This window comes from Trachypithecus francoisi, unplaced genomic scaffold (genome assembly GCF_009764315.1).
Source record: "Trachypithecus francoisi isolate TF-2019V2 unplaced genomic scaffold, Tfra_2.0 Lachesis_group10, whole genome shotgun sequence".
Taxonomy (NCBI): domain Eukaryota; kingdom Metazoa; phylum Chordata; class Mammalia; order Primates; family Cercopithecidae; genus Trachypithecus; species Trachypithecus francoisi.
In genome coordinates this window covers 6,147,413-6,161,707 of record NW_022681455.1, presented here as the reverse complement: position 1 = coordinate 6,161,707, position 14,295 = coordinate 6,147,413, and the positions used below count along the sequence as shown (strand labels likewise).

General features: G+C 43.1%; 1 protein-coding gene across 2 annotated transcripts in view; it reads left to right on the top strand.

Annotated features, from left to right (window-relative positions):
• The window catches only part of F13A1 (coagulation factor XIII A chain), a 157,395-nt gene that overhangs the window by 98,459 nt on the left and 44,641 nt on the right, over positions 1–14,295 (top strand). For both annotated transcript variants that reach the window (XM_033216116.1, XM_033216117.1), the window contains exons 9-10: positions 10,045–10,148; positions 11,486–11,574. In XM_033216116.1, coding sequence (XP_033072007.1) covers positions 10,045–10,148; positions 11,486–11,574 — 193 coding nt within the window. The remainder of the gene's footprint in view (positions 1–10,044; positions 10,149–11,485; positions 11,575–14,295) is intronic.

The following is a 14,295-nucleotide window of genomic DNA, read 5'->3' as shown; positions in this document are numbered from 1 at the left end:
CATGGTGGCTCACATCTATAATCCAAGAACTTTGGGAGGCTGACGCGGGAGGATCACTTGAGATCAGGAGTTCGAGATCAGCCTGACCAACATGGTGATGATACCCTGTCTCTACTAAAATTACAAAAAAATTAGCTGGACGTGGTGGTGCATGCCTGTAGTCCCAGCTACTTGAGAGGCTGAGGCAGGAGAATTGCTTGAACCTGGGAGACAGAGGTTGTAGTGAACCAAGATCATGCCACAGTATTCCTCTAGCCTGGGTGACAGAGTGAGACTAGGTCTCAAAATAAATAAATAAATAAAAATAATTAACATCCTTATTAAAATATACTTCACAGCCTGGCACAGTGGCTCATGCCTATAATCCCAGCAATTTAGGAGGCTGAGGCAGGTGGATCACAAGGTCAGGAGATCGAGATCATCCTGGCTAACACAGCAAAATCCCGTCTCTACTAAAAACACACAAAAAATTAGCCAGGCATGGTGGTGGGCACCTGTAGTCCCAGCTACTTGGGAGGCTGAGGCAGGAGAATGGCGTGAATCCAGGAGGTGGAGCTTTCAGTGAGCCGAGATCGTGCCACTGCACTCCAGCCTGGGCAACAGAGCGAGACTGCGTCTCAAAATAAATAAATAAATAAATAAATAAATGTGTGTGTGTATATATATGTATATATATATATTTCACATACTACAAAATTCACTCCTTTAAAGTACACAATTCCATAATTTTTAGTATATTTTTATTTATGTATTATTATTATTATTATTTTGAGACAGGGTGTCTGTCACCCAAGCTGGATTGCAATGGCAAGATCATGACTCACTGAAGCCTTGACCTCCCAGGCTCAAGCAATCTTCCCATCTCAGCTTCCCTAGCAGCTGGGACTACAGGCACACCCACCACACCTGGCTAATTTAAACATTTTTTTTGTAGAGATAAGATCTCACTATGTTGCCCAGGCTGGTCTTGAACTCCTGACCCCAAGAGATTCTCCTGGCTCAGCCTCCCAAAGTGCTGAGATTAAGGGCATGAGCCACGGCACTGGGCCATTTTTAGTATATTTGTGGTCTTGTGTAACTATCATTATCATCAGATTCCAGAACATTTTCTGTCCCCTTCGCCATACCTATTAGCAGTCACTCCCCGTTTCACCAACTCTGGCAGCCTTGAATCTACTTTCTCTCTCTACGGATTTGCCTGTTCTGATCATTTCCTATAAATGGAATCATGTAATATGTGACCTTTTGTGTCTGGCTTCCTTCACTGAGCCTAACGTGTTCAAGGTTCGTCCATGTTGCAGCACGTATCAGTACCTCATTCCCTTTCATTGATGAATACTATTTCATTGGGTGGATAAACCAGATTTTATTTATCCATTTATCCATTGTACATTTGGGTTGTTTCCATTTTTGGCTTTCATGAATAATGTTGTCATGAACATTCAGGTAAAAGTTTCATGTGAACATATGTTTTTTAGTTCTCATGGGCATATATTTAGAGTGGAATTTCTGGGTTGTGTGGTAACTCCATGTTTAATTGCTTTTGGTGAAATGCCAAACTGTTTTCCAAAGCAGCTACTCCATTCTGTGTTCCCACTCGCAATACACTAAAGTTCCAACTTCATATTCTTGCAAATGACTTTTCTGTTTTTTCTTACTATTATTATGGCCATCCTAATGGGTGTGGAATTTTTTCAACCCTCTTCAATAATTATGGAGATAATTGTACAGAATTTATTATAAAAACTTTTTTATACATTAGAGTTATACAAACAAATACTCTCAAAATTCAACATTTTCTTCATGTTCAGTCATGATATTAATTCCTAGCTTGCTATGCCAGAGTGGTAAAATGGGGTAGGGTTTCATTTTCAAATCAGCAGAGGGAACCCAGAAGTGCTTAGAAAGGACTTTGTGGATGGAAACTCATTCAGTACTCCTGTAGTGTGTATGTGAGTGAGGACATCTGGACTGGTGTCCAGCCAGGATGCCCTGGTAGAACTGCATTTAGGGTTGGTGTCCTTTCTGATGGGTTGCAACATCCATTTGGTTCATGCCTGTGTCTGAGCACTTATTAATGGTTCTGACTATCACTCCTACTACATATACACCTCATAGTTTCATGGTGAGAGTTACAGCATCTCTCGAAATGCACCCCGCTATCTGCGACCCCCTCCATCCAGGTCTCTTGTGCTGTATTTAAACGGTGACTTCTCAATGAGACTTGTAAAACCCCTTGCCTTCACAGGACAAGCTAGAGTAAACACATTCATTTATTCTTTTTTCTTGGCGGCCAATTGATTCCTACAGCAACATCCTTTACTGAGCTGGGATGCCTACTATGGCACTCTCCATTTATCCCCTGTATAGCATTGCTATGCAAATGAGGCCATTCATGACTGACTACGCAGGGTTTCTTCAAGTGGCTCCCAGCCAGAAGAAACTGAAGCAGCTGAGTCTCAGAGAGGACAGGGGCACTGGCCTGGTCTCCACCTGACTGGACTGCTGGCCTTTGACATGACGCCAGTGAACATCCAAATGCCCCTTGCTGGTTTCAGCACTCCAACAGCCTCAAACAATGAACAGCTGCATTCTAAAATAGTGTCATGCTCCCAGTTCCATCAAAGATTCCTGCAGCATGCCGCCTTTCCTCTGAATAACTCCTTTCTGTCATCTTCCTTCATTATATTTCCTAACTGATAAGTTTTTTTCTCAGTCCAGGCTTTCATTTCCACTTTGAAATGTCTTGTTAGACAAGCCTCAGAGTCCACTAAATTGTTCCCACTTCTTTCCAACAAGTCCCACCCCATCCTATCCCCTCTGCCCCTGATATGGCCAGAGCTTAATAATCCCAGGATGTCCTGTCATTATTGTCAACAATATTGTTGTCTGTATTCAGAGTGTATTAGCAGAACCAGAGAGGTAGGGCTACATCCATCTGCTACAAACACACAAATGATTTGCAAGACAGTGCCTTTCTTTCACCCCCTGCCAGTTTTGCTATAAAATAATTCAAACCCTTGGTTTACAGTTGAAGCTGGTCCAAGACATCTCCTCCAGGGCTTTCTCTTGATCTTATTTGTGCTCTCCCCTGAGCCCTAATAAAGCTGCACAAACAAAATTACAAGCCCATATCTCTTTCTCCCCTTTTAAGAACTCCTTTTCTCTGAAACCTTTCTGGACAGATTGTGAATGAGATGACCCTGTGGACTGTTTAAGCAGTTAGCCAAGTTAAGGGCAGTAAAGGACTCCTTGTTTAAATTAACTACTTTATTTTCTTCCAACACATAGCACCCTGAAGCCCACGTTGGTCTCAGCTGTGTTCTCTGTCCAGCTCTTCACCACCCCCATGGACTCCTATGCCTCTGGATATGACGTTAGCCAGAACCAAGACAGATTTTCAGATAACTGCAATCAGTGTTGGCTGGGACTGTTGTCCCATCTAATGCTCAGAGTCCTCTTCCAAACTCATTCAGGTTCTTGAAAGAGTTCAGTTCCTTGCAGCTGTAGAACTCATAGATTCTTCTATCTTCTTTGAAGCCAGCAGGATAATGTCTCTGCTGCATTGAATCCCTGACTAGCTCTGTCTCTGATCTCTAGACTCAAACCTAACAGGCTCATCTGATGAGGCCAGACCCACCTGATCATCTCCCTTTTAATGAACTCAAAGTCAACAGATTAGTAAACTTAATTACTTCTGCAAAATCCTCCTTGACACATAAAGTAACATAGTCACAGGAGTACTAGATTTCACCTACACTGAGGGGAGAAAATTATACAAAAGGAAGGGTAGTGGGAGTCATTTAAAATTCTGCTCTGCGTGTGATTTTGAACCACTAATATGCCATGGACATCTTTCCTGCCTAGCCAATATAGATCTGCGTTTTTACGGCTGAATAGCATTCTATTCTGTGTTTCAAAATACTCGATCACATATTGGACAATTAGGCTGCTTCCAATTTCCCTTTCTTACATCGTGATGAACATTCTTACATAACACACTTGTCTTCACATTTGTGTGATTATTTCCTGTGCACAAATTCAAAGCACATGGATCTACTGAATCACAAGATAAACTATGACGTCCCATGTAGGGTCCCCCGGCAGGGGATGGTGCTGCTGTTCTAGTGAAGTACCGCCTTTGGTGAAGATTCTGAATCCTTTGCACAAATACTGCTGAATTATTAGCATCCTTGAAAGGAGCTCTAAAAATTACTAGCTGTCACTGCACGGAACACACAGGAAGAAACATAAAGAGATGTGTTCTTCACTTGTCATCTGCATTGTTATCCTCCCAAAAGGTTGTTCTCATCTTGATTAAACAAGTCTCAATGAAATGAGGCCTTTATTTTAATTTCTATGGAAAGAGGCAACAAGGAGATTTAGAATTTTTACTTTAAAGGGACACAGTACATTTTGACTGTATAGTGAGAACTCAAGTTTCAAATGAAGGCTCTGAGAACTAGAAAACCATGAATCTTAAAGAGAAACAAGCAAGCAAAGGTTTACTAAGACCTTCCTTGCTAGATGTCTTCATGATTTATTTAGCCAACACTTAGTGAGCACCTCCTAAGGACTGGGCTCTGCTCTAGTGCTGGAGATGTGGAGAAGAATGAGACCAGCAGAGCCCCCAAAGTAGATTCATGCACTCTATAAATGCATAATGAAATTGCAAGATGAAAACGGAAAAACTATTATGGATCTAGATAAAGAAGCTTTAGAATGAAAAGTAGCTTTTCAGGAATCAGTTGATATTTTCCAACCTGGAGAAGCAGTGGATGGAATTAGGAAAAGTCTGTACGGAAGGAATAAGTATTTGAGATCAAATATACAACATGGTGGTTATAGTTCATTATACCATACTGTATATTTCAAAATTGCCAGGAGAGTAAATTTCAAATGTTCTCTCCACAAAAATAAATATGGGAGGTAATTGATATTATTAACTTAATTATCCCACAATGATATTTGATGTTTTATATATATATGTAAAATCATCACTTTGTACCCCATAGTATATACAATTATTATGTGTCTATTTAAAAAAATTAAGGACATGCTAAAGGAAGTTTTCCAACACAAAGGGAAACGACACTACTGTATATAGAAATTTAGATCCTCTGACACGTGCGAATTGCAGCAAAAATGCTAAATATCTGGGTAAAATGCCCACACCTGTAATTCCAGTACTTCAAAAGACTGGGGCAGGAGGATGGCTTGAGGCCAGGAGTTCAAGACTAACCTAGGCAACATGAGACTCTGTCTCAAGAAAACAGAACAAAACGAAAAACAGGAAAAGAAATGTCTGTAAACATTAGTCCCTTTCATGGAGGAACTTGGAATATAAAAACTAAGCATGCTTAAATAGAATTGTGTAATGTCAGCCAAATGGAAACTCTTGAGGCATGAGTGACTTAGGACACCATTCCCCTAGTCATTCCTGAGTAGAGAGGATTGCACGGTGAAAGAGATCCCCATGGCTGTGGAGGTAGCACCCTCTCATTCTGTTCATGGCCTGTCTGGGAGCTGAGCCATTAGCCTTCCACCCACTGATGGAGGCCCAGCCCCACTGGGAGCATTTGCTTCCTCCCCACCTCACCCACTGCCTACAAGTTCCTGACCCTGTTATGAAACTCCCACCCTAAATACACAGATAACATCTCAGCCGTGAGGGAAACTAGAAGAGATCACGTGTAACTAATTAGATGTCAGAGTGAGAGAAAAGAAACTTTTCCTTGGGTCCTGGTCATTTGAAAAGAAATATTATCCTCAAAGAAAAGTCTTTACTTGAGATCTGAAGTGCAAAGCATATTTATCTTGTTCCAGGCTAACCTTGCCAAGGAGATTTGAATTTAAATAAGGCTATTCTGGAGCCTATTAATCTAGGGTGATGGTGTAGCAGTGAAAGCCAGGATCGCTAAACACCTCGGGTTGTATAGGAAGCAAGATGGGGTCCATTCAGGGTTGCAAATGTTTTATTGCTGTTTTTCCCTGGGTCCCTCTGCCTGATGGGGCAACCTTCACTGTTCTGAAGAGAGGCTAGCAGAGTCATTGTCTGACATGCACAGTGACCTTCCTTCCAGCTTCCAAGCAAAGATGGAGGCTCTCCAGTGGGAACTGGCCCCATGTTCCTGCTCAGAGACCTCCACAACTTCACCCTAATCCACATCTGTACCCTTCTCTCCCTGCAGACCCTGCCTTGCTTCCCACACTTTTCCAGGGTGTGCTCTCAGCCTCATCCTCTTGCACCCTTGGTATCTGAGCTCCCTTTTAGTCCCACTCTTTCTACCAGTTCTTCCTCCATGAACATGCCTCAGTCTCTTCTAACTTAAAAATAACCAAAACGGCCTTCCCTGCATTGCATTACATGGTAGACACTGCCTTATCTTTTCTTCTCTCTTACAACCTAGATCACTCTTTTTTTTTCTTTTTCTTTTTCTTTTTTTTTTTTTTTAGACAGGGTCTCACTCTGTCTTCCAGGATGGAGTGCAGTGGTGCAATCATGGCTCACAGAAGCCTTAATCTCCTGGGCTCAAGTGATCCTCCCACTCAGCCCCTCAAGTAGCTGAGACTACAAGTCAGCTACCTTTTGTATCTTTAGTAGAGACAGGGTTTCACCATGCTGCCCAGGATAGTCTCAAACTCCTGGGCTCAAGCAATTCTCCTGCCTCGGCCTCCTAAAATGCTGGGATTACTGGTGTGAGCCACTGTGCCCAGCCTCTAGGTCACTCTTAAGGAAGAACCTACCTCTTTCTTCCCTCCTCTTCTTTCCCTCCTCATTCGTCAGCTGGTTTTCCCAACCCTCCTCCACCACCCACCGATACTCCCGTAATCTCCTCCTCCTCTTCATCCAATCCAGAGCATCACAAGTGTAGACAAAAATGCCTCTTAGACCTCATCTCCTGGATTTTCCACAGGCACTCAAGCTCATCCTGTCCAGAATTGAGCTGGTCACCCACCCATCACCACCAGTCCCAACACAGACTTTCTTCTCTTCCTTTTTTATTCACAGTCTTGGTAAAGAAAACCATGATACTCCTTGGACAGGCAAAAGTCTTCCCAACTCATCTAAGTCCCCTCACATCTCCCTAAACCTGTGGGTTGTACCTCCCAATGGCTTCTCTCCCTCTCCATGGTGGTGGTCACCTGAATGCCTTTCTGGTCCACTGTAGACTATTGCAGTTCTTCAGGGGTGGGGGACAGCAGGGGAGGACTCAGCTCAATCTCTAGTCTTGCCTCTCCATCCATCTTCCATGAACAGAGATTTGCAAATTTATCTCTTCTTAAATTATTCTAATGGCTTTTCATTGCCTAAGAAGAAAGCACAGATGTTTAATTTGATATCAAAGGATTTCACAATCTTATCCTCACCTATATCATAGCTCAGTGTTGAAGAGTATGGATTTCAGAGCTCTGTCACTAACTAGCTGTGTGGCCTCAGCAAGTTTCTTAGCCTTCCTGGAGTTCAACTTCCTCCCCTATAAACTGAGGGTAATTATAACAGTACTGAATTTTTTTTTTTTTTTTTGAGACAGTCTTGCTCTGTCGCCCAGGCTGGAGTGCAGGGGCGCAATCTCAGCTCACTGCAAGCTCCGCCTCGCGGGTTCGCGCCATTCTCCTGCCTCAGTTTCCTGAGTAGCTGGGACCACAGGCACCCGCCATCACACTCGGCTACTTTTTTGTATTTTTAGTAGAGACGGGGTTTCACCGTGTCAGCCAGGATGGTCTCGATCTCCTGACCTCGTGATCCACCCACCTCGGCCTCCCAAAGTGCTGGGGTTACAGGCGTGAGCCACTGCCCCCGGCCAATAGTACGTTCTTATAGGGTGCTAGGGACATCAGATGTGTTCATATCCATGAGGGTTTTAGAACAGCACTTGGCACTAAGGAAGTGTTATGTGTATTTTTTAGTTCCGGGCATCGCCTGCCATCACTGTTCTCCTCCTATGCACTTGAATATTCAAACATGCTACGCTCCAGCCACAACACATAGCAGACAGTTCCCCAAACACACCATGGTGGCTATTTCATGCCACTGCAACTTTGTTCTTCCTCCTTTTGTTGACCTCCTAAACTCCCATTTATCTTTCTTTTTTTTTTTTTTTTTTTTTTTTTTTTTTTTGAGACGGAGTCTCGCTCTGTCGCCCGGGCTGGAGTGCAGTGGCCGGATCTCAGCTCACTGCACGCTCCGCCTCCCGGGTTCACGCCATTCTCCTGCCTCAGCCTCCCGAGTAGCTGGGACTACAGACGCCCGCCACCTCGCCCGGCTAGCTTTTTGTATTTTTTTTTTTAGTAGAGACGGGGTTTCACCATGTTAGCCAGGATGGTCTCGATCTCCTGACCTCGTGATCCGCCCGTCTCGGCCTCCCAAAGTGCTCCCATTTATCTTTCAACCCTCAGCTCAAATATCACTTCCCAAATACCTGGAGACTGCTCCACTGAGACTCCGTGGCATCCCAAATGAACTCCCATTTTACCACGGATCATTTAAATTAATTATTTTTCAAAGTCTGAGAGTTACCATTTTTGAGCACTTATCACATGCCAGTCCCCGTTCAAAATACATGTATTAGTTTATTTAAGCCTCACGGCAAACCGATGACAGTTTTGATAATTGGTTTACAGGTTTGTCATTTCTCCTAGATTGTGAGGGTCTTTATGGGTAAGAATCTATGTTTTGATCATCTTTGAATCTCCAGCACCTAGCAAGGTGCTGGTGTATAGTGGGTACATAGTGAAATTAATATCTCCTGAGCCCATCAGAAATGGGCTGCACTCAGAGAAAGATGGGAGCATGGGGAAACAAGTGACATTGAAGGGCGTCTAGAGAAGGGACCCATGGTAGTTGAACCTGAGATTCATCAGTGCCATAAACAAAGACTGCAGTAACTACCTCACCGCATTGTTAAATCTTTATTACTATATGAACATTTTCTATAGTGCTGAGGGGTTAATGTACTCTCATTTAATTCCGTACTGTCATATAATTTCAGGTCTTTCCAAGGACATAATAATATGATTCGTGATGACATTTTATTCCATGCTCTTGCTTCCAGGATCATATTCAAAGTCCTGAGAAGTTTTCCATGGCCCTTAGCCCCTGGGTTTCCCAGCTTTAATAAAGGGTAAAGAGATATTCACCCTGACAACCTATTCTTCTTGTTGGACATGAGATGGAAATTGTAGAAAATTATAGTCAGGGATAATTGTTATAGTTTCTATGGTAATGGTCTAAGACCATAAACACAAGTATTTATTGCTTAATTGCTACAAAGGAATATGCTTTTTCCAAATAGGAACTATATTAAAAAGTTCAAAATAAATATTTCAGATTTGGTTAACTTTTCTTCCCTACTCCTTCGGTACATAGTAAGTTCTGTTTCATTAGTCAGCAGAGAATGGTTGAGATTAAAACTGTTTAGTGCACTGATTCAAATATCTTTGGGTGGCCTTAAAGCTACTCTTAGCAGGGAGAAAGAGACATCCAGCCATATGAGTGTCCCGAGGGATGCCAATGAGAAAGAATCTGCCCAGAAAACCCAAGTCTAGAGCCCCAGGATCTCTCCAGGAGCTCCCAGATTTGGCTTAAACTATTCTAGTAATCTGTAGATAGCATATGCACAGGATTTGGGGTCACTTCTTCATTTATTTTTTGTTTTATTTATTTTTATTTTTATTTTTGTTTATTTTTTTGAGACGGAGTCTCTCCCTCTGTCACCAGGCTGGAGTGCAGTAGCGCAATCTCGGCTCACCGTAACCTCCACATCCCGGCTTCCAGTGATTCTCCTGCCTCAACCTCCCAAGTAGCTGGGATTACAGGCGTGCCACCACATCCAACTAATTTTTGTATTTTTAGTAGAGATGGAGTTTCACTATGTTGGCCAGGATGGTCTTGATCTATTGACCTCGTAGACCCGCCTGCCTTGGCCTCCCAAATTGCTGGGTTTACAAGCATAAGCCACTGCGCCTGGCCATTGCTTCTTGGTCTCTTGGAGCATTGGGTGTGAAGGGAAGTTTAACCTCTCTGGGCTTGTGTTTTCTAAGGAACTACCACTGCTGGAATGAAGCATGGATGACAAGGCCTGACCTTCCTGTTGGATTTGGAGGCTGGCAAGCTGTGGACAGCACCCCCCAGGAAAATAGCGATGGTAAAATTGTGTCCTCCCTCTGGGAAACGCTTCATCGCTGATCTTTATTTTGCTTTTATGCTTGCATTTGGTGTGTGGGAACCACACCCGTTGGGAGCCAACATCTGAAGTGTGCTTCCTGGGCACATGCGCAGTATTAGCTACCTTCCTATCAGGTTTAATTTCATTTCAATAGTCAGCTTTACCCTGATTATTTTACAAATTTTAGAAAAAGAATATAAAACAACATATAATTCATCCATTCTTGCTTTGCTAAGCAGTTTTGAAGACAGGAGAGAAAATATCTGTAAGCATTTTTACTAGGCTATAAAACATACTTCAGCCCTTCATGGTATGCACCGATAAGATATAAAGCAGTAGAGAAAATAGAGAACTCGAAAAATAATTATAGATCATCCTTTAAATTGTTGTTTTTCCAGAACCTGGCCTCCTTTTATGTCGTGTGATTTCCTCCAAAGCTTGAGTATGTGGGTATTTGTCTTCTAACTTGCCAACTATGCTAAGCAGCTGCAGCTCTGACCTCCCCCAGATTTTTACAAAATCACATCATAAGCCTCCATCTCTCTTTAATATGATAATATAAAGAATCAGTAGACTGTGGATATTGTGGATATTATGTTCATTTCCTCAGGTGTTGATATATTGATGGGCACACATGCATAAACATTCAGTGCATATTTATAGTGAAACCATGTTATAATCCTAGACTTTAAGGAAAAAAGTTTAGCACTTTCTGGTGTTCTGGTATGTATATCATGGGGACACTTTCGAGATGACTAATAGCAGCTGATCTCTTATGAACTATGGATAGGTGGTAAAAATTTAAAGGATTTTAGAAGAGTAACATGGGCCTTCTGACTTCCTACGTGCACAGTGGGCATGGCCAAAATGCACAGGTAATGTCCAGATTCTCCAGTTAAACTTGACTTATGTTCATAATGTCCAAAACCAAAAGACAAAAAGCAAAACAAACAGCAACAGCAACACAACCACAGAGGACACGTCAACATTTCCAACATTTCAGATACCACCTGAACAAGAGATAAATGCTGTGTAAGTCATCTGCTTGGCATGAACACATCTGGGTATGTGTCTGTAGGTGGCCCAGTAGATGCAGGAATAGTGTTGCCTTGTATGTATTTCCATGGCTTCAATTTTTGGCTTGAGGAAGCATAGCCAATGGATTCTCTTGAGCCTTGGAAAGAGTTTGGGCTAAATCAACAATGAAGTTGGGAACACTGGTCTCTACAGAGTCACCCTCAGTGCCATGCATCTTGCAGTATCTGGACAGAATTGGAGATGAGAAACTCACACCGCCCTTCCTCTGTGCAATGCAGGCATGTATCGGTGCGGCCCCGCCTCGGTTCAAGCCATCAAGCATGGCCACGTCTGCTTCCAATTTGATGCACCTTTTGTTTTTGCAGAGGTAAGCGGGAAGCTGGAAGAAAGTGCTGTTTTTCTTCCCAACTTCTTAACACCTGAAAGAGTAAGCTAAAAGTTGTTGCTTCTAAGTTTTCCAGGTACATAGTGTATGCTTCATGTTGACGAAGGTAACTAGGCATTATTCCAACTTCCAGGCTATTAATGCTAAATGCAGTTCTTGTTTAATATTTTTCTTTTCTTGATGTTTTGGGATTCCTACTCCCAAAAGTAAATGCTTTACTAACATTAGCTTAGTTCTCTGCACCCATGAAGTAGGTATCAACTACTTCAGAGAAATTATATGACTAATGGATCTCTCAACTAACCATTGGTAGAGACGGGTCATGAATTGAAATTTCAGGACATGCTACTTCCCTCTGGGACTAGTCCAGCAATCCATGTAGAACAAAATCCACATACACACACCCAACCATGGTCTTACCCTGGCCTTTGCAATCTATGTTCTGCCATCCTACACCATTGCCTGTGGCCAGGGAGGGAAGGTTGAGTTGCCAAAGGAGGAAGGGGAACCTGGAAGCTGCTCTAAAAGAATACAACCCACCTACAGGGTTGATATGAATGCCTGGGCAAAGGCTCTGCAATTTCAGAAGAACTAGGCAGGGACTGGAAGCAGAAGAGGCTGTTAAAGGATACTCAAGGAGAGATCTGAAGATCAAATTAAATATAAGAGATACTGGGTAAAGGAGAAGGCTGGGCTGCCAGCCTTGGAAGACTTGAAAGACTGAGAGGCAGGACTTCCCTAGGGTATATTTGCACCAATAAATACACTGAAATAATGTCGCTCACTTTGCCTACCTTTGGATGCTCTTAGCAACCCTCTAAAATTGTTAATATCATTCTTCCCATTTTACAGAAAAGAAAATCAAGGCAGAGAGTGGTTAAGTGACTTTCTCACAATCATCTAGCTAATAAACAGCGGTGCTAAGATTTGAAGCCAGGCAGATGCCTGAACGCATACTGGTAACCATTGCACTCTAGTACTCTGGGAGGAGTAAATAGTTATATTAATGTACACCAGGCACTGTACTGGGGGGAATTCTAAGGTTCAGGTCTCTAAGAAACATATTTCTAGATGCCAGGTGACAGGGCTCAAACACACCGAACATGAAATGCCAACAATACCAGTGATGCTATGGAATTAATTGTCAGGTGGGCTGTGTAGAGAGCACAGATCTGCATTCATACTATGAGTGAGTTGAGAAGTAGAGGCCAAGAACTGAAGCAGGATGGCAAAGACCACAAGACACCGTCTAGGAAGGAAGGGCGACCTGGGAACAGACAGTGAGGATGCCTGTGGAAGTGTTCCCAGACAGTAGGAGCAGAGAACTGTGGGACCACAGGGGAAGGAGGGTTGATTAGGCAAAGGGATTAGAAAGCAGTCAGAGGACGGGAGGAGTACTAAGCAGGGGGTATGAGTTGAGCATCTGAATGCTGTGTGGGGGCAGTTGAAAGCTGTGATGACTCACTAGGATGCATCAGGGGTGTTGGAAGGTGAAGGCTGAAGGAACTCAGTGCTGGGGACCTCCCTGAGAAACTCGCTCCTTGTCCCTCCTGTAAGTGAGGGAGAGTTTTCACTGGGCAGGAACCTGGGCAAGGTGCCGGCAGCCTTGTGGAACACGGATTGGAAGGGTTTTTACGAAGTTGTAGGGAACATCTAGAGAGCTGGTCATCCCTCCAAGCCAGAGATGGAAAGGGCCTGAGCTAGACAAGTGCCAATAATGAGGAAACGAGGAGGCAGGACTGAGAAATATTATTATTTAGAAGGCAAAACAAGCGTCAAAATTCAGACAGCAAGATCAGGAATTTGAAACATACAAAAGACCAGTGTTCATCTCATCGTACTTGCCATGACAATTTATAGAAGCCTTTGAAGACCAAGCTTACTGGACTTGGAATTTTATCCCCTCAATTTCACTTTGGGATTTGAAGATTTCCACAAACCTCCCCAGCTGTCATTTGATAGTTTATGATGCTACGAGGGCCTCTTATGAGGAGATCACTCTGAAATCCACAAAGCCTTGTATTCAGCTGTTTATTATGCTTTGTTGCTGCAAAGAAGGAGAAGAAGGACCTCCCTCCACGAGTGAGCTGCCTAATAGCTGTAAATGCAAAGGCTTTTTGCTATTATGAAATATAGATCGGGGTGTTATGAATGTCATCAGGATTTGCCGATTATAATTACTCCTTTCTCACCCACTGCAGAAGCGTGTCTGACAGAGGGTACAATTTGTTGCTTTGGCATGGGCTGCACTCCAGGGCTGAGCCATTTTTAAGAGATGTTTGAGCTGATGAAAAGTGGATGAGGAATCTTTTCTCAAGGGTGCCTGCAGTGGGACCCCATGGAGAGCGTCATACGAGTTGACATGACTCAGGTTGGAGTCTGCAGCTCTCTCTGCTCTCCCTCCTCCTTGCTGTGTCAGCTCGCCTTCTCTTCCCTCCCAGCATGCTCACTTTCTTGGTCATTCCTTACTCATTTCCGGGCTTGATCAAGCGTCATGTTCATTGACTATTTTTTAGTTTTCCCAGGGCCTTGGTCTCCGTGAGTGAAAGCAGAGCCTAAAAAGAAGAGGGATATGCCTGGAAAATATCTTACCTTCTGTTCCTTTTTTTTCTGTCCTCCTCCACTTTGGAAGTTCACTCTCCACATTTCTGGATTTCTGCCAGGACTTGAAGCTTATTTATCTTATCCCTCCCTTCCCATGCC